General features: G+C 36.9%; 2 protein-coding genes across 3 annotated transcripts; one reads left to right on the top strand and one right to left on the bottom strand.

The window, feature by feature from the left end:
• Positions 1-4969: 4969 nt before the first annotated feature.
• LOC133463548 (tissue-type plasminogen activator-like) lies at positions 4970-8443 on the bottom strand. The gene is made up of 11 exons (XM_061745140.1): positions 8331-8443; positions 7536-7616; positions 7407-7440; positions 7147-7300; positions 6984-7066; positions 6809-6886; positions 6541-6721; positions 6264-6409; positions 6030-6167; positions 5799-5947; positions 4970-5495 (listed from the first exon to the last, which is right to left on the bottom strand). Exons 2-11 carry the CDS (start codon positions 7584-7586, stop codon positions 5301-5303), a joined length of 1209 nt encoding a protein of 402 aa, XP_061601124.1. The 5' UTR covers positions 7587-7616; positions 8331-8443; the 3' UTR covers positions 4970-5300.
• Positions 8444-16311: 7868 nt separating this feature from the next.
• LOC133463692 (inhibitor of nuclear factor kappa-B kinase subunit alpha-like) lies at positions 16312-25932 on the top strand. 2 transcript variants are annotated; one of them, XM_061745373.1, is made up of 22 exons: positions 16314-16649; positions 17844-17958; positions 18056-18150; positions 18276-18393; positions 18475-18544; positions 18638-18726; positions 18827-18916; positions 19018-19142; positions 19866-19973; positions 20067-20202; positions 20312-20512; positions 21486-21588; positions 21976-22099; positions 22178-22329; positions 22435-22496; positions 23444-23553; positions 23948-23997; positions 24312-24420; positions 24527-24674; positions 24811-24860; positions 25153-25252; positions 25550-25932. In XM_061745373.1, the coding sequence occupies exons 2-22, from the start codon at positions 17863-17865 to the stop codon at positions 25607-25609; spliced, it is 2196 nt and encodes a 731-aa protein (XP_061601357.1). In that variant the 5' UTR covers positions 16314-16649; positions 17844-17862; the 3' UTR covers positions 25610-25932. The 2 variants fall into 2 exon arrangements, 1 of the variants encoding a protein (XP_061601357.1); XR_009784360.1 differs by lacking the exons at positions 24811-24860; positions 25153-25252; positions 25550-25932 and adding an exon at positions 23754-23794 and having other exon boundaries at positions 16312-16649; positions 24527-24661.
• Positions 25933-26342: the final 410 nt, after the last annotated feature.

The raw sequence follows: 26342 nt of genomic DNA, 5'->3' as shown, positions 1-26342 counted from the left end.
GAGGTTTTAAAGTGTTGTTTTAGCAATGACCTTGTGGATTCTGGTTATTTACAACAAAGTGTACTTAGATCAAATTAATTTGTTTGTCAGGGTTGAAGAAACGATATACCCATCCTGTGAAATCCATCACATTGATTTAAGCTGTGAAAAATATACACAAATGTAGTATTTACCCATGTTGATCTGTGTTATCAGTTTGTCTTCCTGTGTTCAAGGCCAGTAATTGCAGTGCAATTTCTGCAAGTGAAGGTGTTTGTTTTGTACTGATCTGAGTATCCGTTGAGAGAAAGAGGCAAAAGGTAAACAACAAGCACTCACATACTTTAGAGTTACTCTCACTGCCGATCTCGGTGGCATTGAGATTCTGTCAGCAACATTTCATACAACGTGTTACATGTGTAATAACACAATCTTTTGTATGGAGGAAAGCAGACTTAAAACATTCAGAGACATTGCACTGATATTGCTTTTTGTATACACACCATGATCTTCTTCTGATGTCTCCAGTGAAATGTCTCAAGTATTTGGGCTCCTTTGTGACTCACATCTGAAGTTGTTATCATCTTGCACCTCCATCAGATACATTTTCGGTATATCAAGACCATTAATTTACTTTGTAAATAAAGATAACGTCAAATCAATAATATCCCAACATGTTTTGTTTTTTTTATCCACCAACCACCAAGCAAAAAAGACCTGGTTGACGTTGATAGCGTTGAACTCACGGGAAGCTTACAGACCCTGTTACTCATTTTTCTGATACAGCTAAAACATTGAGTCATATCATTCTTTCCTTTTCCCTATCTTTTGTGATAGCATACACAATATAAAATGTGTATTTTTTAAATTATGCAACAATCATTCTAAAGCAATACCACTAAAGTGTATTTATGATTGGAACGTTATTTTGGATTGTGGATACAGCTTAAAGCTCTGATAAGGAGATATTCTCACTATGCAAGACCCAACTGCATTAGTTAAACAACAGCATTTCCTCTATATTGCAAGAAATTGGGGGAAGGAAAACTTGTCCACATGTACATATGGGGTTGGCTGGTAGGGGGGAAGTGGGCCGGTTAGGCAATTTGAATTAGGGGACAGGTGATCATCTGGAAAATGAACTGACTCAGGAAGGAAGAAGTGGATAACGTGAGCGTGAGGCAGATGGTGGGGTTGGATCTCAAACAAGGAGAGAGGAGATCAAAGGGAAAGCACCACCGAATTATATATGACTGATGAATGCTGATGAATGGAGAGCAGTGAAAATGATGAGCAAAGACCTCGCATACCTGCTTGGAGCCTGTTTGACCATCTTCACTTAAGAAAAGGAGGAAACATTTACAAAATTGCTGAAACAGACTCCACCAATATTTTTGTTTTGTTTTGTTTGTGTTTTCTTTAAGGGACCTTCAATATGTAGGTTTCAAACAATGGAGGGATTTATTTGCAGAATTTGCTGAACCTGTAAAATACAAATAAAAAAAAAAGCCAAACTGCATTCTCATTTGTCATTTATAAAGATCATGAATCCTGTGGCAATGTGTTATTTTGTTACATGTTAAACTACTTCAGAGATTAATCTATTGCTATGGCGGACCAAAACTGACATGATTAAAAATAAAAGCAGAAATATATATTTTTTGTTTTTCCTCTCCTTGTACATGCATTTGTTGTTTTTACATTTCCTTTTCTCACGTTTTTACTTTAACATATGTATTTCTTCATTATGCAAATTAAGAAGGTTGCCCTTCTCGGCCCAGCTCCTTTACTATTGGTGAATAAACAGCAAAAAGCATTACGCAAATGAGCCCTCCTCATTTGCGTAATGAGGCAGAAATGCATAAGGTAAAGTAAAAAGAGGAGAGGAGCAAATGTAAAAACAACAAATGCATGTATAAGGAAAAGTAAAAACAATATATATACATATTTTAGCTTTTATTTTTAATTATGTCAGTTTTGGTGCTCCATATATTGATGTCTGATTGATAAATGTTGAGTGGAAAAAACGTACACAATCTTTAAAGAGATGCAGATTTTTTTTTAAACTTGATAAATATTAGCCATGCAACAGATCACACCTTGTCTTCACTGCCGCTGGACTCTCACCACCTTTAAATATTTTACAATAAGCGATTTCATTAAATAAAAATAGAAATTAAAATGTTAACAAAAGGAAAAGAAAAGAACCAAAGAGCTGCTACATTAATTTTGATGTTCATTGACAGCAAGATAACTTATGTGACTAAAATGTTTCCCTCCTCCAGCTCACCTGACTGAAATGAATGGACAAACTTGTGCAGACCTCGATGATAAATTGATGGCGATCCGTTTATTTAAATGGGATGTATTGGAGCAGGGAAACCTATAGTAGTCTAAAACTGGAAGAGCACTGGGCCCCTAGAGGACCTGGATCGAGGAACACAGATCTACAGCCATCTTTCATCCTACATTTTTGCTACATTTAATTTCTTGCATTCAGTTTTAATGAGGAATATTATGATCCAGCATTTTGGACCCATATATTTAAGCGACTGAGAAGCATACAGCCCATTAGGTTACCTGGTATAATTCTAATAAACAACAGAGTAGCCTGCATACTGCATACAAGTGACACAACCAATTTTACAGTAAATCTTAGTTAAAAACCCAGGATCTTGGGGGTTTGGGGATATTGGGGTCTCATTTAAATTTGGTATTGCGCCAGTGATAACAAATTAAGTTAAGAAGTGAAATCATTTCTTGAACAATTTCTTACAGTCAGCAGCTTCCTAATCTCAGGAACAAGACTGCACATGTGCAAGTAACTGTAAAGAACATGTATCTTTGTGATGTTCCTGCAGCCTAGAGGCCTCAATCTTTCACAAATCACATCTCCAAGAATGCACCACTGGTTAAAACACAACAAATATCAGCATATCAGTGAAAACAAGGGATAGGCGATACAGTATTGTACAAGGGTATACATATAAAAAGAAAAAAAAGATCTGAAAATTGGAAAGTTTTTAAATAAATGTTGTGTTAGAAAGTTGCTGTGTCACATATCATTGCAGGCATATCATTTGCATGCAAGACTGAGAAGTGTGTGTGTGTGTGTGTGTGTGTGTGTGTGTGTGTGTGTGTGTGTGTGTGTGTGTGTGTGTGTGTGTGTGTGTGTGTGTGTGTGTGTATGTAGTTTAACTGGTATTGTTTCATACAAATGTTGCATGTCTCATGAAGAAATGTATGAAAGAAATGCAGTTATATTGCATTTCAAAAAACATTTGACTATACTTTTACTCATTCTCATCTCAGTTTTATGTAATAGTAGTAAATAGTTAGTAGATTATGTTTGAAAATACCACAATACCACCAGGCTAAGTACACGATTTAGTTGTTTGAGTATATAGACCCCCGGTCCAATGTTACCACAAAACAAGGCAAAGTTGTTTAGATACATTCCTGCTTAGTGTTAAAGTAGGGGAGTGTATTCAAACTACACATCAACAATCTCAAAATATATTTTCACAATATAGCTGAGAATACATAATCATATACCCCAAGACCTCAAATGTCCCTTTTTTTTTTTGGGTCATTGATCATTTGGTCATTGAGTGGAGTGTGAGATCCCAGAGAGGTGGTATGGATACATTTGAAGTTTTGACAGGAGACAGCAGGAGCATCAGGAGTTTCAAGATGTGGCTGCAGGAGCATGTTCTGGACTCTGGCATCTCTCTACATGTATTTTGGATGATGATAATCCTGGACACATGACTGTGAAGGAGCACCTCTGCACCCCAGATGTTGCACTATCAGATGTAAGTTTCCATTTGTGCCGTCTACTGACAAAGTTAACCTGTGTTACCTCCCGATGCTGTGTGTGATGTCTTTGCTACAGTTGTTGCTAGACAACAAATGCAACACTCCAATGCATTGAGGATGATCCTGTGGGATTTTGAATAGAGAAAAATACCTGCCAGGCCTTATTCAGTGTGAAAACATATTTTTTTGAATATGTTGTGGAATCAAAAGTATGATGTTTGTATTTCAAATGTAGTAGAGGGAAAGTTTTAAGTTGCAGCTGAAAATAATACTCAGGTTAAGTAAAAATTTTCAAAAATATAGTCAAGTGAAGTACTTCCTTACATCTACTTTGTTACCGTCCACTGTTATTGTTTATGTCATTTCTGTACAATAGTGCCATCCAGTGTTGGGATTTGAAACAGGCAGAGGTGACATGAAGTCACTAAAATTGACCAATGACCCAACTAAGTTCCTCTAGATTTCTTAATTTTTGGCGGTGACAGTTGTGGTGCAATCAACATGTTTCATCATTTATTACCAAATGCAAGGGTTATTGTCAGTCAAAACTAGAATCCCTGCTGAACACTGCATATTAAAAAAAGCACATTTAATTAAGTAAAACGTGTTTGAATATATTTTCCATGCAAGACGCAGATGTATGACCCCCTAAAATCAACCCACTGTTATTTTCTTGAAGTTTGAAATGGAAATGGCGTGCTGCTTGCAAGGCAGTGGGCGTTTCCATGTTTATGAGCTTGTGTTTGCTTGCATAAACAAGTCCGAGAAAGACAAAGAGGAACATTAATGAACTTATGATAATGTGAACGATGCAATACAAAATGCATTTATTTATGAAACAAAATACATTAGAGCAGGTCCAGTCTCGCAAAGAAAAAAGTTACTATCAAATTAGACAAGATAAATAAAGTGCTTAAAAAATATGCAAGCGTAAAAAAAAGTTTATACATGAGTACCAAAATGTATCAAGCATTATTTACAATGTAATATATAATTTAAAAAACTTCACTCAGAACCATAAAATTAAGTAAACATGAAAAAATATGTTCACTGTACATTTGTAATACTTCCTATCAGCTGCTCTCGTAAGCAAGTTTGTTGATGTTTTTAAGATTGTTTTAGCTACTTATTCTACCAGATAATGTTTGAACATTTCATTTAAAAAAAAAAAAAATAATTCACTACACTATAATTGTTGAGGACACATTATAACTCAACACACAAAATACTAATTTGACAACTTTTAAACACAACTGTAAGCTTCATACTACTTTATATGTTTTGGATGATCCTCTCCGAGAAACAATCCTGTTATTTTGATGTTTTCGGCCTGCCAGTCTGTGTTCTGAACATCAGAATTGTCTTTATCATGCATCACTATCTAAAAACTACAACCTCCAAACACTTACTATATATACAAACTGAGCTTACAAAACTGCTGCAAAATGTCCCTTTCTCGAAGAATACTGTGCTCAACAGACTACATAAAGTCTCCCGTGGTTTCATTTTTGAGGATACATCAGTCCATTCGTGTATTTGAGGAGCCCAGTTTTTGCCGCAATCCACTTGTTGTATTGGGTTACCTGTGTGTAAACACCTGGCTTGTTCACACTGGCACAACCTTCACCCCAGCTCACCACCCCGAACAGAAACATGCGGCCGGCTGCTTCACACACTAATGGACCGCCAGAGTCACCCTGCAAGGAGAAGATCAGTCAATAAACAAAAGGTGACAAATGGGTCCTACTGTAAAAGATCACGTAGAATCAATAAATAATGGACCTACGATTGACATGCAAAAGCTGATTTTAGTTTATTTACTCTAAGACCAGTAAAAAGACATAATATACTGCAAAGTAACACACTTGGTTTAGTGCATCATGCATACTAATACTGCATTCTTTCAACTTCTGTTGAAAACACAAGTTTCTTCTCTCCCAGTGTGTATACATGTGCACAATGCACAGGGAAGCTATTCATCCACTACAATGCATGCTCACTTTGCAGGCATCTGTGCTCCAGTCAGGGCTTGCAGCGCAGAACATGTTTTCAGTGAAGAGCTTTTCATAGGAGACTTCTCTTTTGCACTCAGCGTTGGGCAGCAGTGTCACCTCCGCCTGTTTCAAGAGCTGTGAGTAGTGCCAGGAGTCTGCAGAAGACACAGCATGAGGTGTAAGAAACACTGAAAGGGCTGGGGAAGAAGTGAGATTAAAAGGTTCTGCAATGCTTACTGAAGTTTTCCTTCCCGAATCCTGCGATGTTGCACGTGACCCCTGGAGGAAGCTGAGTGTAAGGAGGAGGAAGGCAAACTGTCCTCACAGAATCCATTTTGACTGCACAACCTTCATCGTTTTTGATCTTCAGCAGTGCTGAGATATAAGACAAAAAAATAAGTGATTTCTGTTCCTATAGATAAAGTCACTCTTTTATGCAACACATGACAGCGCAACTGCGCTCATACACACCTATGTCATTGTTATAGTTGAGCTCATTAAAGTTTTGATGGATGATCAGTTTTTCCACAGAAAAGCTCTGTTCCCTTTCAGGATTACTTTCGTTGGTGGCAGACTTCCCCAGGTACATGGACAGATGCTTGAGTATGGTGTCCTTACTGTACAGAAATCACATGCAAATGGTTGAAACACGTGCAAGTGGTGTAAACATCTCAAGATGAAGGTGGGAGTCATATTATGGTATGATAATTGCAGTGGAGACAATGATTTGGCGTTGTGTTAGTCTCACCCTTCAGGGAAGCAGTGTGCAGCTGTGAGCACCCAGCAGGGTGAAATGAGAGAACCACCACAAAGAAACCTGCTGCGTTTTTGAAAAATAGCAGCAATCCATGGGTGTGACTCTATGGGTATAAAGGAGCCACCAACAATTTTATTCATCCTCCGTTGATGCCGCTCACCACACGTCAGCTCTGGAGGACAGAGGAGATGATATTGAGTTGTGTGAAGGAAAATCATTTGACACAATGGAGAACGTGTAGATTTTAAGGTAAAGTTACCTGTATCCACAGGAGGTGCAGTGCTCTCTGTTGGTTTTACCTTTGGTTTGACCGTTGGTTTTACCGTTGGCCTCTCACCTACATCGGAACAGACAATTATTTATTATTTTCAGTGACTCATTCCACATATATGTAATGTTGATAAATCAACACAAATTTCCAATCTCAGCCTTACATTCGGGAATGTTGCAGAACCGTTTTCGAATTGTCTTTTCTTTTTGGACATAGCACCAAGGCATCAGCTTGTTGTTAGGATTCCTAAAGTTAAAGTGCAGTTGTAATAAAATGTAAAACCTGTTTCTGACATTTGTAGGCATCAAATGTAATATGTAGGTTACCTGCAGTAATTGTGGTTGCCAATTCCCTCTTCAGCTCCCCAAGTATGTGCTCCCCAAGTATGTTCAACCCTTCTCCAGTTGAGACACTTGTGACCATTTGACGACTTGTCAACAAAACCCCTGTAACTGCTCCCATTCTTGTACCGACACTCCCCTGCAGATCAAAATGCAGACACGATTCAGAACATTCAATATGTCTTTCTATATTAAAAAAGAAAAATGTTTCTGAGTATTGCCATTCAACTTGACAGTCAACTTACTTTTGCTCTTTACGTAGCGTTTTCTGGAAAAAGCCTGCAAGGAGTAGAGATGACATCAGTCATATGCTTTCATGCCACCTTCAGTGCCTGCTTTAAACTTAAAACATGTTCCCGTTTATTGTTACTTACCGCATCAACACTGAGAGCTGCAAGGACGGATATAATGACAAATAAATTCATCTTCACTTCTGCTTAATGGGATATTTTTATCTGTGAAAAGACAAAACACAATGAGAAAAGAGGAACATGGCACTAGGCTATTGGAGTGGACATACAGCTCCTATAAGCCTGCCCCTATATGGAGAGGCACATGACAAAGCTAAGAGCAGCTGTGAAGGAAGGATGTAATTTCTCACAATGGGCTGAAGTGTGAAGCACAAAATAGACTCCCATAGCTGTACTTTTTTTTTTTTTTGTGGAGGAAAATACACATGCCATTCTCACGTTTATCTGGCATACTATTAAACTTTGGCTGTCCAGTTTTTTGTGTATAATTACATTTATTTCAAACTAAAACATGTTGCTTTCATTGTTGTAGTGTGAAATCAAATCCTGAAAGATGTTCTTTGTGTGCACTCAGTACTGTAAACATCATCTTTATCTGTACAATGAGTGCAATATCAATTTAGGTTAGCAGATTGCAGTCTGGCCTGTGCACATCATCATATCAATTTACTTTTGGAATACACACATATCAAACATCATATTTCCAAATATTCCAGATATACGTTGCTGACGAGATAATGACGAAAGAAAATGGTTGCATGATGAAAGATTTAGTTACTTTAGTAATATTTGTACTTTTCTGTTGTTGAAGTAGAAGATGATTCTTCATCATTAGAGAAAAAAGAAAGAAATAAACACATTATACTCTATATTCTATTATAAATATCATAGTCAAGGAAGGTTTAGAAATCTGGTTACCGCTGACAAGTCTATCCCTCCTGGCTGAAGCAGTTCCTCTCCTCTCTGACTCCTCTGATATGCTGAGTTGTAGGACGACTTGCATTCACTCTGCTGCTGGTTCAGTTGTTGCTGTACTGGTCCCACCAATGTGTTGCCTCTCATTTAAAAACACAGAAGCTGTGAGTGGGAGGTGTTTAAGAAACCACAAGAAAAAAAATCATCTCCATGCTGTTGCTGACCAAATAAGAGGATTTATCATGTGCTGTGACACATAAAGTTCCCCTTAAAGTCCATATATTTCAAAACTACAACCAAAATTGGTAATGAGTAAAATCAAATCCGCTTTTCAGATATGGATAATAAGCGGAAGAGTGAGCAGTGTCTCTTTACCGGAAACAAATGGAAAACAATAAAAATATATTTCAATGGCTTGAGAACACAAGATGACTCTGTTGTGCAATATAAGCGCAGACACTCAGCTGGCAACTCTAAATCCCCATTTATTGATTGATAATAAACTCCCATTCCTAGTTGAAACTCAAATATCACATCTACTCACAGCTAATACACTGCCATCCTCGTAGCTTTCAACAACATATATTTTTATTATTAACTTATGAAGCTGTTTGTAGTTTTTGTTCTTGAGTTAATACAACAATACATATATTATTAGATGGTAAGCAGTGTAAACTGTACTTGCAAAATCACATGAATCAAAAGAGTTTTGGCCCAAACAGATAACCCTCAATTATATAATACAGAGGCTCCCTACAGACAAATCAAAATCATTTTGACTTTGTGTACACAAGTCTAAAAAGAACTGCACAGACATCTCCGAAGGGTTGCTAGACCTTGTTTTAAGTCAACTACTGTTGTCAGAAAAACTACTCTCAATTGATAAAGGAGGACAGTATATGGCATCTGCTTCCAAAGACACACACACACATACATACACACACACACACCCGCTTAGTTTGTACGGTAATAATTGGTGGGTTGTTTTAAATCTTTGTGTAATTTGTGTATACAACTATACATACATTATATATATATATATATATATATATATATATATATATATATATATATATATATATATATATACATAAAGATACTGCAGATTTTTTTTCTAAATCTTCGGTAAAATTGTACATTACAACATTGCTGATTAGTAAGTTGAGTCTTTTACATTTTCGTATTGCATGTAGGGTTGCAACATTGATCAACATTGATCAAGATGTGAATTGCAGAATTCAGTTTTCACAAGGTCTCAACATTTAACGACAATGTTTGACTGTCTGATATCAACAGTGTATTACAACTTCCCCTAAAACAATAGGCATTGTCAATGATTTTGAGGGGGAATTTCTGAGATAAAATCTTCCATCGCCGGTACCGCTGACGCCAGTGTTACTCACATTTCCTCTGCTTTGATGGTAACAATAACAAGGTTTTTGAAGGAATATATGCAGTCACGTCCGGAAGTATTTGGACTGACTGAGTTTTTATGATTTTGTCTTTACACACCACCACAATGGATTTGAAATAAAACATTCAAATTGCTGGCTTTCAGCTTTAAGACAATAGGTTTTGAAAATATGGCATTTACCATTCAGGGATTACAGCCCCTTAAAAGGGGTGACTACCGGAAGTCTAGAGCCCATATGGCCATAACTCCTGGAGTTTGTTGTGTCCTGGAGATGCTTTGCCATGGCTTTATTGTAGCAACCCTCAGGTGCTGTGTGTTTGTGGGCCTTTCTGTCTTCAGTAGCTGGGAAGCATACTCTGCTGTGACAAATATTTCATTTCTTTGCCCTCAAAAAGTCTTGAGTTGTCTCTGATGTGTGTTTACATAAATAATCCATCTGTTCTGTGAACTCTTCCAATCCATGAGTCTTTGTTCTCCATTCTGGTACAAGTTTTTCTGTAGCCCAGGCTCTATAATGATACCTTTTTAATATAAGAACTGTCCCTTTAAAATAGTTTATTTCATTTGCACAGTAAACAAGTCATTAAAATCCTTAAAACAATTAATTTCATTAGGAAGTAAATAAAAAAACCCTTTAATTTATAAGCATTAAAAACTGTTAAGTGTTATCTAAAAATATAATTTGGAGTACATGTCATTCATCTGTTCACATGTCATTCATCCTCGACCGTACAAATATCTGTACATTCTACAAATCATTTTCCAGGCCTTGATGTTGTTGAGCTCACCAGTGTTTTCTTTTAAGAATGTGCCAATCCAGTCCCCTCGATAGCTCAGCGGGTTGAGCGGGCGCCATTTACAGGGGCTATCCCCCTCATGCAGGCAGTGCAGGTTTGAATCCTGGCCTGTTAATCTTTCCTGCGTCTGCCCCTCTCTCTGCAGGAGTTGACAGTCAACGTTTTTGTTTCGCAGTAAATTTTAAGCTAATCATTTTAAGGTTCAATTTCTTTTTATTCCTTCTCTGAGACTGCCTGTGCAGGAACCTCACAAACACAAACCAGCCTGCATTATATTCACAGGTGCCTTGCTTTGTTTTGTTTTTTCCATTTTTCTTTATTTAACCGCTTCTTGATATTTCTGCTCATGGTGTTTAATAAGTAGCAGGAACCTATTTTACTTTTTTTAGCCATTGCTTGACTGTTTTTTTGAGTCAATTCCTCCAGAAGTCAGAATTCACAAATTCAGATTATTTCAATTTATTTTTCCTCCATCGGTAAGTGGTGCCTTAAAGACCATTATTAATTACCGTATTAATTATTTACAATCCTAGATGTGTAGTAACGCTCCAGTTGTGTATATCCATAACTGAGTAATACCCTAAATATGGAAGTTTCAAGGAACACACAGTCATTTGTATAGAAAATAAGATAAAACAATGACGAACGCTTCTTCTATTAAATGTGAATAATACATAAATCTAAATTTAAGGTTAAATAATACTACAAATTAGAATTAATTGACAGCATTCTGTTTTGATTAAAAGTGAGATTATAACTTCAGTTAATTTTTTTAATTAATAAAAAAATGTTCACTGTTAGATCAACAAACTTGAGATGAGAACTGTGAAACTTTTCACTTCACACGCTGTAACATAAAAATACATCAATTACTTAGAAACATGTCACATCCCAATGTTTTCACACTAACGTCAGTCTTGGCTTCTAGACACGTTCATTTTTATCTTTCGTGGTTGACCACAAAACCCAACCTGCTTTTTCTTTTCCTGCATACACCAGTAAACAACTCGATGATTTAAAGGAAACTAAAAGAGTGTTAAATAAGGTGCATTAAATTTCTCATGCACACATGTCCAGACAGAGAGTAGTTCAAGTATGCATTTGTCAGTATGGAATACCAAAAATTTTGCAAGCGATTTCCTGTACTCCTGAACTGCTCATCAGTGACGTTCAAGTTTCTTTTTCTAATTTAGTATTGCCACCTCCCCCAGTATGCATATCACCGGAACTGCCAGTTGTGCTTAGTATTGCTTCACGCTGATGCCTGTCATCAAACAAAAGCTGATCAACCTTGTTCAGGAAGGAGGTAAAAGAGAAAATCCTCCTGAACAAATATTTTCTAGGAGCATAGTTTTATTTTGAGATTAAATATTTTGAATAAAAGTAGCTTTGTTATGACTTTACAAAAAGTATGAATTTGCTCAGGTGTACAGCAAGTTTTATCTCTCTGGATTTTTTAAATTAACAAATACAATTTCCACAGTTAATACAAGAGTGGAGTTTTTCAGAAAGATATATGTCATGCCATGAGCCTTCTATCTGTTGAGTTTATATCAATAGTTAGGAGTATAGAGTTGTAGCAGATATAACATAAAGGCAGATCACATGTACTCTACGGTCTTTGAGAGGGCTTCTTTCATGTTGACTGAAAGGGTTGAGGTCAAAGACTAATGCTTGTCTCTCCATGTTTAAGTTTTTTAATGTGTTCATGATCAACTCAAAAGCAACCACACTCTGCAGAGATGTATTATTGCCAAAAAAAATCTCATATTTTAGGGGAGCCCACAAAGTCTAAAAAGGATTTTCTTAAAAGGAGGAAGTGCTTCAGCTCATTGCTCATTTGAGGCCTGTGCTAGATAGCAACATTTATACACGTAACAAGGCATTATTTTGCATAAATATCAGACTTCTTGTGTGGTTTGATTTATTTCTTTATTACTGCTTAAGGAAACTGTCATTTGGAAGGTGACAGTAATCTTAAGAGTGGCTTTGTATTCTGATAAAGACAAATTAAGTCAGTATGACGACGCACTTACCTTTACCCTTCCTCAACCCTGCTGCTACCTGACTCAACTGGAAACCAGTCTAAAGCAGCTGGTTGTATGTGATATTGATGTGCCTTCTGGGTGATATGATTGTGGTGGATCCAGAAAGGTCAAGTGACAACATGACTAAAGCCTCCAGAAATCTGGAAGCTTTGAAAGGTGTGACACAAAGGACCCCAACACAAACATGCAGGACACAGAAAGATGTGGTTCTAAACCCACCTCTTAACTTAAGCAAAAACTGCAAGTACAAGAAGTCCATGAAAGTCAAAAAACAACTAAATGCTGGAAGTATAGCTAACTGAAGGCCGAAGAGACAGACAACAGGCGGTGAGTGGACTGGAAATTAAGGCAACTTAGAAACTCAAGAAAGGGAAGAAAGGATCAAGGTTACAAACTAAGTATGCAATTTTGTATAAAACCTGAAATCTGTCTTGCTTCACAAACTTGACAACAAACATGACATGTGCAGAGTCACGTCTGAGACTATGGTTTAACTTTTCACAGCAACAGGAAATGTGTTGTCACATGCATCAACACAGATTTAGACGCTGTGTCACGTATATTAGTCTGTCGCATTATGTCTTGTGGTCGATTTCAAACTCAGCCACCATTTACAAAAGTTGGAAAATTTTGTAAAACAGAAATATAAACAGAATACAATGATTTGAGATGCTTTTTGTCTACTGTATATTAAATTGAATACACTATAAAGGCAATTTAGCTAATATTCAAACTGATAAACTTTATTGTTTTTTACAAATATTCACTCATTTTAAATTAACCAACTACACTTTATGGTCCATTGCACATGTACACAGTTTAAGTTGAAACAGGTTAGTGTTATGATTGGGCTTAAAAAGAGCAGCTTCAACTAGCTCAGTCATTCATAAGCAACGATGGGGTGAGGGCTCACCACTTTGTGATGAAGTGAATCGACAAACAGTTCTAGAGCAAAGTTTCTCAACATACAATTGCAACGAATCTGCAGATTCCATCATCTACAGTCCATAAGGATTCAGAGAATCTGGAGAAACTTCTGCATATTAGCGGCAAGGCTGAAAACAAAGACAGAACACTCCCACTGGATTAAAATCCAATATTACAATGTTGAAAAACATTGTTAGTTGAAACAGTCGTGACATTTGCAAGTGCATGTTAAAGCTCTGTCATGCAAATCGAATGTCATACAGTATATCAACAACATCCAGACTGGTTACTCTGGGCCTGAGCTTATCTGAGATGGACTGAAGTGAATACAAAGGTGAGATTGGGTCTAACCACATTTCAAATTGTTTTTTGGAATTATTGGATCTTGTGTCATCCGGACAAAAGAAGAAAAGAACCATCCAGATTGTTATGAGTGCAAAGTTCAAAAGCCAACATCTGTTATGGTACTGGAATGTGTTGGTGCTCATGAGATGGTTAAATTGCACATCTGTGAAGACACTATCTATGCTGAAAAGTACATACAGGCATCTAAGCAGCATCTTTTTCATGGACACCTTTGCTTATTTCAGCAAGAAACTCCCAAGCCACATTATGCATGTGTTACAACAGCGTGGCTTTGTAGTAAAAGAGTGCAGGTACCAGACTGGCCCACCTACAGTCCTGACCTGTCTCCCTCTGAAAATGTGTGGCGCATTATGAAGTGCAAAATACAATAATGAAGACCCAGAACTGTTCACATCCAAAATTAATGAATTTTTGCAACATTGTACTTGGGGTTCGTGATAAAAGGAAGATATTTTGAGCTCTCCCTGACAACTCAAACTTCAGCTACGAGTTGTTTTACTGATATAATTTAATAAAACTTCCTCTCTCATATATTTTGTTTTTTACCTGTCCTTGTCTGTTTCCCATCTGTTCATTACCACCTCTACTGCTTGTGATTAGCCCTTTGATTGTGTATGCAGTGTTCTCTGTATAACTGGATTTCAAGTTAGCAGCTTAGTTAGCTGATGACACTGAGTCTGCGTCACCTGCCCATGAGCTGCCTCTCCACCTCAGGTCAGGCCTTGATGTTCGATGACAAGGCCTGGCTCACAATATGTATACTAATTCTTAAAGATGTTTAGTAGGGTTGAAATCAGGTAGCTGTGCAGACCAGTCAAGTTCAAGTTATTCTCTATAAAACTCATCAAACCATGTCTTTACAGTCTTTGTTTTGTGTTCTGAGCCACAGTGAAGTTGAAATGAAAAAAAAAACCTTCCCCAAACCATTGCCACAAAGTTTGAAACATAATATTGTTCAAACATATGTTGAGGCAGAAAGATTGCCATTCAGTGAAAGTAGCTTGTTTTAAGTCACTAAGGTTTTCAGAACCACCCATAAATTCATAGTTGCATATTATCCCAACTGAGCTCTTACCTCTTAGCTCTCCATCATTCAGATAAGATGTTCCTTAAAACGTTCCTTTTTGACAAAGCTGATAGTAAGGACTGTCTCAGGTGCCCTGAACCATCATTTTAGAAATGCTGCTATAGCCCCAGACTGCAAGGGGGTCTTTCTTGATGCACTGGGTTCTTTCATCACTCTGTTTTCTTTATTCTTTTTGTATCTATGTGTCATTATTCCTTATTATTCTCTACTGTGTCTCATGGATAGGTATCCCTGGACTAATATTGCTGTTTGTTGGTTTTCTCTGTCCTGTCATCTCAGACCTGCAACTGGTTGAGGCAAATATGTCCCAATCGTGTTGTTGCAGTGCAAAAGTTTAAAAAAAGTTATATTGAAAAAAACATGGGGTGCAAAGCTGTGGATTGCTAGTGAAATCCTAATAAAGCATCACGAATGCATTGATGTATTGGCGTGTTTTGTTTGTCTTCTGGCAACATCTGTGTTGATGACATCACATGCAACACTGGCAGATAGTGCAGATGAACTCTTAGTTGACAGCATGGATGGACACTTACATAGACCTCACCTCTGACAGTCTGTCTGAAGTCATTTAGTCCACCTGTATTGACAAAAAAATCCATGCAAAGAGCTGCAAACATGCTGCAAACATGCTCCTGCAGGCACATCTTAAAAAACATGATACTCAACAGATGGCTGCCAATCCTGAGCATTGTTCTGCTGGAGATCCCCCTTCGTTAATTGTTTTTTCCCACAATTAATCTTTCCACTGTCTCCTCTTGCTTGTTCATGATGGTGATTTTCACTGATATTAAGACATTTCTATGAAATTTGTTGGCTTCTGTAGCTATTTTTTAATGAAATATCAGATTTTAGTACCGAGACTTTACTGGGATGAATTGGATTAATTGAATTACAATTAATATGATTAAGTTGGAATTGGACTGAACTGGATTGCACTTAATTTCGTTATATTGAACTTGTTTTCTGTGTAAAGTGCCATGAAGTGACTTTTATTGTGAATGAGAACTTTTTTATAAATTTAGTGTAACATATTCCCACTGTATGCATAAACACACAACAAATACGTATCTCACGCACCTTAAATGTGTCGCGACTTTCAGCCCTTGAGTATGTGTATTACTAAACCAAAGCAGCCAATTTTTCATCTTTCTCTCTGGCACCATGTATGATGGTAGAGGCGAAGACATTTGTGTGTTGGCGCCATCTAGTGGAGAAGTCAAAGCACCGTTAAAGTTTTAGAAATATGTCCTCTCAGCTGCCAGGGGGTTTTCCCCTTTTTCTGGCAGAAAGGAAAACCGAGGAGACAAATTCCGGACGCATACTGACCTTAAATCCCAGATCCACGTGGCCAGGACTGGGAAAGCCCCAAAGCATGCGGCTCGTAAACTACACACGCATGCGCAGCAGAGACTATTCCAGCCATTTACTTTCACTTTGCTCAGGTTTCTGTTGTCGTAAATTGTAGCTTTACGTCTAAAATTATGACAAAAACTCAATACAAACTCTGTCGTTAAAGTTGTGCTTATTGGGTAAAAGTATTTATTTTTTTACTTTTTGGAAAGCTCTTCTTTTTCAAAAACTAACCCTGAGGATGAACCGTAAACAACATGGTTAGCTAACTGTGAAGCAACAATGTTATGACTTATATAAAGTAACATTTATCGACGGTGATCTGCACAACAGGTAGGTTTATTATATGTATAGAGAGACACTTTTGTACCTATTCCGCTGTAGATATCCGAGCTCTCCTTGAACTGTCTGTACTGAGTAATGTTGTCAATCCTGCAACATGACCAAAACAGCTAGTTGCCATAAGTCTAAGGAAAACGTCAATTATTGGAAATGAAATGGGGCGTTTGGAAATGTGAGTGTATGTTACTGGAATATGTGGACAAAAACAATAAAATAAGCAACTATTAGAAAAAACACAAGCTCAATAAACATGTTTTTGCCTTTGATCCACTCATGCACAGAGGTGTCTTCAGTATTCACATTCATTACTCAGGTAGAAGTATAGATACTAGAGTTTAAAAATACTCCTGTAGAAGTTGAAGTATCAACTCAAGTTTTTTACTTTAGTGAAAGTATAAAAGTACTGGTTTCAAAACTACTTAAAGTAAAAAAGTAAAAGTAATGTAAGGGGGGAAAAAGCCATTAAGGACAAAAGCCATTGAAAATGAATGCATCTTAGTATAATGCAAATATATTAAAGAAGCATATATGTGTACTATTGAGCATTAACATGTGTTTCAGAGAGCAGGAGATATGATTACTAGTTGCCTATAAGTATTGTAATGGTGCAAAAAGTCAAACTTCAGAGGCATGTTATCATTTATCCTAACCTTTATTGGAATGTACATCCAAGTTTAGTTGCAGGAATCTGAGGGAACGGATGTAAGAACAAAACTGGACAAGAACATCTGAAACAACCACAACCAAATTCACTCTATCCGGATGGAGCAATTTACAGTAACTGGATAGTTTTTTTTAAAAGACCAAAATGAAATAGAGTAACGGGGCTGTTTTTAAAATGTAAGGAGTAAAAAGTAAAGATAATTGCGTGAAAATGTAAGGAGTAAAAGTAAAAAGTCGTCTGAAAAATAATTACTCCAGTGAAGTATAGATAACCAAAATTTCTACTTAAGTAAGGTAACAAAGTATTTGTATTTCGTTACTTGACACCTCTGCTCATGCATGCAGATCTGTCTTGAAGTAAAACGTTGAGCTGAGTTAGGGACAAATACAAGAAAAATCCACACTCAAGACTAAACTATATATATATATATATATATATATATATATATATATATATATATATATATATATACAAAATATAAGACCAAGTTTATGCTGTTTTGTCTCTTTTCACCTGATCAGACCTGCAGCAGATCTCGCCATGGAGCGATCTGGAGCCAAACAGTGTGGTTCTTGGGAGATGAAGGAGAGACTGGGGATGGGGGCCTTTGGGCATGTTTACCTGTACCAGCATCTTGTAAGTTCATTAATTCATCATATAGATTGTAAAGAGCAGAAACTCCAAACCCAGCCACGTCTTCTTTTGTTTAACTTCTTGTCTTTTTTTGGAGCAGGACACTGGCGAGAAGATTGCTGTGAAACTTTGTCGCATGGAGCTCAACTCAAAAAACAAAGACCGGTGGGGCAGAGAGATTCAGATCATGAAGAAGTGAGTGTTACATACCTTTTGTGCAAATTTTACTGCATTTATTTATTTTTTTTCAAAGGTTAGTTCTTGTGAAAACATTATGGCATGTTTGATAGTTTTTTTTCTTTTCTTTTTTTACTTTTCAGGCTGAACCATGTCAATATTGTTCAGGCCAGAGAAGTTCCAGAAGAATTGAACTCCATTGCAATAAATGACCTTCCGCTGCTGGCGATGGAGTTCTGCACAAGAGGAGACCTACGAAAGGTACCAAAGAATAGTTTATGGTGACCCTAAATATTTGTCCCTTTAAATGTTGCACATAACTGATCTAGCTATTTTTTTCAGGTGCTGAATAAACCTGAAAATTGTTGTGGTTTAAAGGAGAGTGAAATCCTCACATTGCTTGGAGACATCGGTAATGTTTTTTTTTTTTTTTAGACTTTTACTTTAAAACTCATATTTATGCATAATGTTTGGGGTTTGGTTTTTTTTGTATTTATAAACACAGGTTCTGGTATCCAGTATCTCCATGAAAATAAAATAATTCACAGAGACCTAAAGCCAGAGAACATAGTCCTGCAAGAGAGTGATGGGAAGGTGAATTTTTCTGAATCTATTAATGCAAATTGTTATATGCTATGCATGTGGAAGGTTTTTTTTTCTATTTGTTTTCATTTGGAACATATATTTTCTCCAGCTTGTCCATAAAATAATAGACCTGGGATATGCAAAAGATCTGGATCAGGGCAGTCTCTGTACATCTTTTGTTGGAACTCTTCAGTATCTGGTAAGATAGGGTCACTAATGTGACACTTTCTTCTTGTTTCAAAATTCTAAATGCCAATAATCATTCCGACTTATTTGCAAATCTTTCTGAATTTGTGGCAGGCCCCAGAGCTGTTTGAGAGTAAACCCTACACTGTAACTGTGGACTACTGGAGCTTTGGGACGGTGATCTTTGAGTGCACTTGTGGCTTTCGGCCTTTTCTGCACCACATGCAGCCTGTACAGTGGTGGGTAAAGATGCATCTCTCGTCTGTATACTGATGAAACTGCATGTTAGGGCCATTCAGAGTTGGGTCAAAGCAATATTCATTCAATTTTTTTCAGAGTATAATAATAGTAATAATACATAAAGTTGTATTTACGCATGTGTATGTATAAGGTGCAGCAGTACAGCAGTATATGCAGTGTTTATATAGGACTTATAGCCATTACAGGTTTGCAGACGTCCCTTATGAGTTACTCTACACCTTCATAAGCGATCGGCTCAAATATACTAGTGAAGAAGTATCCTAAAACACATTTGCAGGATTTAACTTTTTGGTTCAGTCAATATAAAATTATTATTTGTTGATCATCTGATTTTAAGACCTGACAAGAATCAGAATTGTTTTTCCTTCAATCATGTCTTGATACATAAACACTTACAACTGAATTATGGTATACTTTCTTTTTATTTGATTTTGTTATTTAATAAAGATTTAAGGGTACATTAAATTAATTAGTGAATAATACTGACTCACTATTAGCGAGAAATGCCTCGTCTAAGATTGAGTACAAACGTTATTTTTTACGTGGAAGAGTATAAAACTTTTGTTGTCAAAATGGTCGTGCATGAGAGGAGGACATAAATTCAGACTAATAAGCATAACCTCCAATTCTTACGGAAAAATTTGCATTTTTTTTTTGGGACTATATATTTTTTTCACCCGTTTTTTCCCCTGCTTTTGTAGGACAAGCAAAGTCAAGAACAAAGGTCCTAAAGACATTGTGGCAGTTGAGGACATGAACGGAGAAGTGAGGTTCTCAACACATCTGCCGTATCCTAACAATCTGAGCAGGTAGAGACTAAAAGATATCTTTCATACCCCCCAGTTATCCAGTTTTTCCCAGTAACTACTGTCTAAGCCATGCGCTCGTGTGTGTCTTCGCAGGCCTCTGCTGGAACCAGTTGAGACCCTGCTTCAGATGTTGTTGATGTGGGACCCTGCAAGTCGTGGCGGTGGGCTGGATCCTGAAACAAACAAGCCATATTGCTACACCATTTTGCAGAGTATTCTCAGCATGAAGGTTAACCACATGGCTTTGATCACGTTTGCCTCTGTATGGAATGTGTTTATCGTAGACTAAAGGGCAGTGAGCCCAGTAGACCTCACAAATACTACGTTTATTTATCCAGGTCATTCACGTCTTGGACATGACCTCAGCTCAGCTGCATTCATTGGTTTTGAGTCCTGAGGAGAGTTTACACTCCCTGCAGCTTCGTCTGGAGTCGCACACCCAGACACCTATCTCCCCGCTGAGTCAAGAGCTACTGCTGGAGACGGGAATCTCCCTTGACCCACGCAGGCCACCCGCACAGTGTTTGCCAGATGGTTTGGTATGTGTAACACACACGGACACAGAAACACAGGTCAAAATGTCTGATGTGAAACAGGTGCTGGCATACTTGCATATGGAGCAGCAGGCAGCAGCATCTCCTTTTTTTAATTGATTACTTAAAGCCATTATTTTGTTTTTAAGTACCGTATTTTCTGGACTATAAGCCGCTACTTTTTTCATAGGTTTTGAACCATGCGGCTTATACAAAGGTGCAGCTATTCTGTGGATTTTTCTTCCACCGCTCGGGGCGCTCTAACCGGAATTAGAATCAAAACTAAGACAAAATAAATGCAAAGAAGAACACACTACTACTTTTTTAGCAGATAGAAGTAGGTAGAAGCAGATTTCAAACAGATAAATAAATAAATACCGGTTATTTTCTCTTGGTTCTGTCCCGTTTTAATCAGCAAAGTTGCTGCCGTGTTAAAAGACACTGTTAGGAAAGATCTATTTAGGTACAAACATGTACATCATTTACAGTTCAAAATCCTTCTGTACATGTAGTAAATATCTAATCTAACAACAGAAATTATCTGCAGCTTGCATATCTTTTTTTTTTTAAAATAAAGCAGATGCGGCTTGTATATCTTTTTTTAATCATTTTTAAAAAAATAGAGCGGATGCAGCTTATATGCAGGTGCGGCTTATAGTCCAGAAAATACGGTATCTAGTCCTTAGTTAGTCCATATTCTTTTATATTATTTTTTTGTCTTTATATTTAACCAGTACAGCTTGTAGAGTAAGAAGAAATAAGGGAGAATTGTTGGTTTGTAATTGTTTGATAAAATGTTTGCAGACAGTATAAATAATAACTGCTCTGTATTCCATTGCATTAATTCTTTCTGGATCATATTTTATAAATGTCACAGGCATATTTTAGTCTTTTTAACACGTTTTTGTCTTTATTGTTGCGTAAGCTTTCATGAAGACACACTTGGGTGTTTTCAGTGATATTATCTCTTTGTTTTTAGCGTGGCTGGGACAGCTCCATAGTCTTCCTCTTTGATAAGAACCTCACCAAGTACTCCGGACCACTGACTGCCAGACCTTTGCCAGACAGTGTCAACTTTATAGGTGGGACACATAATTATGATTAGCTGTGAAAATATATAATAAACATAATTCTATTAATAAATTACTTTTTCTTGTTATTCTTTGATCTCTCGAGCGTTGTGTTTTCCCTTGAGAGTTGTTAATAGAAAGGATATTTCACAAAAAGAGATTCTGGGAACAGAAACAATGCAAAGCATAGTTTCATACACCTCTCATGACCTATGAGATTTACAGTTGAGTCATATGGAGATTAATTTGTTTATGTGCTCTCTTCTGGTTTTCATTTGATCAAAATGTGAATGTTGAACTGACAAACTTCCCATTGAATTTGATTTATGTTCAGTTTTTCCATTAAATTGTCTAAATATATGTGCCATTCTGTGTTTTTGTGCACTGTGGTTTTCTCAGTCAGGGAGACTAAGACACAGCTGCCCCTGTCTGCCCTCAGGAAAGTGTGGGGCGAAGCAGTCAGTTATATTCACGGGCTAAAAGAGGACTACCTCCGCCTGTACCAGGGACAGAGGGCTGCCATGTAAGTGCATTCACATACAATATATACCGGTACAGAAACACAATGAGACTTTGTTGACTTGAGCTTGTGTCTGTGTAGGCTGAGTCTGCTGCGTTACAATACTAACTTGATGAGGTACAAGAACCTGCTGTTCTGCCAGTCTCAGCAGCTCCAAGCTAAACTGACTTTCTTCAAGACCAGCATCCAACATGATCTGGAGCAATATAAAAAGCAGTGCAGCTCTGGCATCTGTGAGTGGATGTTAATGTCCTGCTGTGATACACACTGTAGTTCAAAGTCATTGCTGAAACCAACTCCAAGTCATTGTTTTGCTATTTTTTTGTGTTTATGTGAAGCTTCAGAAAAAATGTTGAGGACTTGGCAAGAAAATGAAGAAAAGTCTGATGAGTTTACAAAGGTATGACATTTGCACAGTTCACGGTCATTCTTTCCAGTAGTGGAAAGACCATACCGTGTAAGTAGGTTCTCCTGTTGTATCACAATCACATCTCACCACAACTTGGCTTATTCTCCACCAGTATTACCCCCAGCTGCAGAAATCTTGGTATCATCTTCGACAGTAATCTCAACTTTAATCAGCATGTTAAAGCAACTGTCCAGTCTTGTTTCATTCAACTACGCAGAATCTCCAAAATCCGGTCCTTTCTGTCTCCCAAGAACCTGGAAATTGTCATTCATGCATTCATCACATCCCGTTTAGATTACTGTAACTCACTCTACTCCTGCCTAAGTAAACATAATCTCTCCAGACTTAAGCTTATCCAAAATTCTGCTGCCAGACTCCTCACAAATTCAAATAAAAGAGTACACATAACCCCGATTTTAGCTTCATTACACTGGCTACCTGTGCGTTTTAGAATTGATTTTAAGATTTTAATGATCACTTTTAAGGCCCGGATGGGACTGGCCCCTGAGTACATCAAAGACTGCTTAGTCCCATACGAGCCAAGGTGTAGCCTGAGATCCTCCGGCGGGTCCCTATTAGAGATTCCAAGATCTCAACTAAAAACTAAGGGCGACCGGGCCTTTGCTATCAGGGCCCCGTCGCTCTGGAATGACCTGCCGGAGGAGATCAGGCGAGCCACATCTCTGTCCATTTTTAAATCTCTTTTAAAAACACACTTTTTTAAATGTGCTTTTACTTAACATCTAATAATGTACTCTATAATATCCAATGTTATTATTTTGTAATGTTTTATTGTATTTCTATGTTCTTATGTTTTTATATTTTTGTCATTTTATTGGATTCTGCCTTTTAATTCTGCTTTGTAAAAGCACCTTGTAACTGTGTTTGGAAAGGTGCTATACAAATAAAGCTTATTATTATTATTATTATTATTATAGGTTGCAGATGTGGGGTATTTGGATGAAGAAATCGTGGCCTTACATTCTGAGATTGTGGAGCTCCAGAGGAGTCCGTTTGCCAGAAAACAAGGGGATATAATGGAAAAACTGTGAGTACTGTAAAACTGTTTAATGATTCACATTTAAGGTTGTCTTAAAACTGAAGTCACATGAGCAAACTGATACTCTGTTTTATGGCTGCGACCAGTTTTTATATTCATATTGTCTCTGAAGAAATAAACTGATATATACAACCATTATAAACGGATTACAGTACAAGTGATATTTTTGTTGTGTTTTTTTGTTTCAGGAAGAAAATAGATGTTCTCTGGCAATGTTTTTTTAAATCAGGTTTCTGAAGCCTCTTAGCAGTTTTAATTGACTCAGAAATGTATTTTTAAATTGGATTTTTATAACATATGTCAACCCATTCCTTAACCAGGTATGCATATGCTCAGTCTCATTCTTTGTGTGTGTGTATGTGTGTTTTTGTGTCTTTTTCAGTGAAGAAAAAGCTATTGAACTCTACAAGCAACTTAAAGCTAAATGCAAAAGTTAGTACAAACGTTTACATGAATAAGATAGTAAATGTGGGTTAAAGGAGCTCTTTCTTTTTTATTTTATGCTATTTATAGCATATTATAGTGCTGGGGGGATGCTTGTTGCTATAGATACAGTTCAGAATGATGTAGTAACATATGACTGGAAGAGCTGCAGAAAGTCTTACTGAACAAATGTATCGCTAAAGCTCAATCACCCTTGCACTTCAGGATTGCTATTAATTAGAAAAAAACAGGATTGTAAATAAATGTACTGTGTAATTTACTTTTTTAAACATTAAAGTTGGATCATTTTTTGTTTTCTGCAGGTCCCGACCCCCCACATGGCTACAGTGACAGCTCAGACATGGTGAAGACGATACTTCAGATGGTTCAAAACCAGGACAGAGTGCTGAAGGACCTGTACACCCACCTAAGGTAAATGATATGCAAGTCTAATTCGGATAAAATCATGACCAAGTAAAATTCATCCTTGTTCATTTTTACATTGTGTTGAGCATTATTTTCCCAATGTTTTCTGTAGTACAGTCTTAATGTGTAAGCGACGCATCATGGATTTGTTCCCTAAATTGGAAAGGGCAGTAGAGAACATAAAAGCTGCAGAGGCAGCAGTGATGCAGATGCAAAGGAAGAGACAGAAGGAGTTCTGGTTCCTTCTCAAGGTTGCTTGTGTAAGTACATAATAAAATGCACAACGGAGAAAATGATTCACCATCAGTGAAGATTTAGGAGCGTGATACTTTACAGTGATACATGCTGAAGTGATCGGATGCTGTAACTAATACTATGTGTGGTTTGTGCCTTTAGTCCCAGCACAATTCTCCAACTCTGCCACTGACAGAACAACCTACTAATAGGTGAGATCACATTTCTGAGAGCTGGTAAGCGTGTATATTGCATTTGCATCTGGAATAAATATTATTAGGGACCAGCCACAATAAAACACAATGTGACTTATTCATTTGAATCAACTAATGTCTAGAAAATGAGTTTGAACCATTTGGCATGTGGGTGTATTTTCTTAGAAGTCACAAGAGGTCACTATTTGACCTTACAAATGTAAGAACATATGGAATAAGTTCTCAACTGAATTATAAATAATTTGAACACATGCAGCTAGTTAAGAGTCTTGATGATTGTCTTTTTCAGTGAAACAGTTAATGGGCTGCTAGATGAAAATCACCATTATCTGAGTCATCTCACTTCTCTGTTGCAAGATGTCACCCAAGAAACGAACCATAGTGTTATGGTAAGTTGTAACGGCAAAAAAAAACATTGTGCAAATGTATGTTATCAGATCCCTGAAATAAATCTTAGTATGTAAATATCCTTCTGCACCCTTGATTCCACATGTCATCTTAATAACTTAGAGCTGTTAATATCATTTTTAATTTTTTGGTGCCGAGTTATTCTGTATTTAACTTCTTTCCACTTAAATATTTGATTTTGTATGTAGTTTTTTCTATATCATCTTTCAACACAAAAGATTTTAAGACAAAGTATAAGTATAAGTTGTATAGTGAGATAAAGTTGCTTCTCTTTACAGGATCAGGACTGGACCTGGACTCAGTTTGAAGCAGTGAATGTCAATTCTCAGAAGCTGTAGCATCTTCCGAAAAATATTTACTGTAATAAGTGCCTTATCAAATTTACACTATCAGAAAGATGTGTGTCCCCCATCTGTGTTATTTACTTGTATTAGTATAGTGTATAGTGGTGTAAGACAGGAATCTGTGAGACATTATGACAGAGTGCACTATGCACTATGCATGTTTTGAAAGTGTATTTACAAAATGTTGAAAAGTTTTTCCAGCAGTTAATGGTGTATTTATTTTTTTCTGGTAATTTTAATCAATGAAGAATTTCTGCAGACAGATTATGCATGACAGAATGTGAATAAATATTTATGATTGCATGGAACGTGCATAATGTTTACCTTTTCTTTGAGTTATTTGTTTGTTGGTATAATTTTTTTTTCTCCCAACAAGTATCAAACCTCTTGACAATTGTATGTAAATCGTTTTATAAGAATAGAATAGAATAGAATAAGCTTTATTGGCCAAGTATGAACGTGTTTTCTTTTTTTTTTCGCTCATTTAACCCAGATTGAAATAGTTACAAACAGTAATAGACAAATGGCTCTTATTAACATACAATTTAAGGCGCTTGCATACTGATATTCTGTAGTAATTACGTAACAATGTACTACTAATTTGAACCTCCTTTGGCTTTTACATACAGTATATTTTAGGTATACAGGACTGTCTCAGAAAATTAGAATATTGTGATAAAGTTCTTTATTTTCTGTAATGCAATTAAAAAAACAAAAATGTCATACC

Source organism: Cololabis saira, chromosome 17 (genome assembly GCF_033807715.1).
Source record: "Cololabis saira isolate AMF1-May2022 chromosome 17, fColSai1.1, whole genome shotgun sequence".
Taxonomy (NCBI): Eukaryota; Metazoa; Chordata; class Actinopteri; order Beloniformes; family Belonidae; genus Cololabis; species Cololabis saira.
This window is presented reverse-complemented; position numbering and strand designations above follow the sequence as displayed.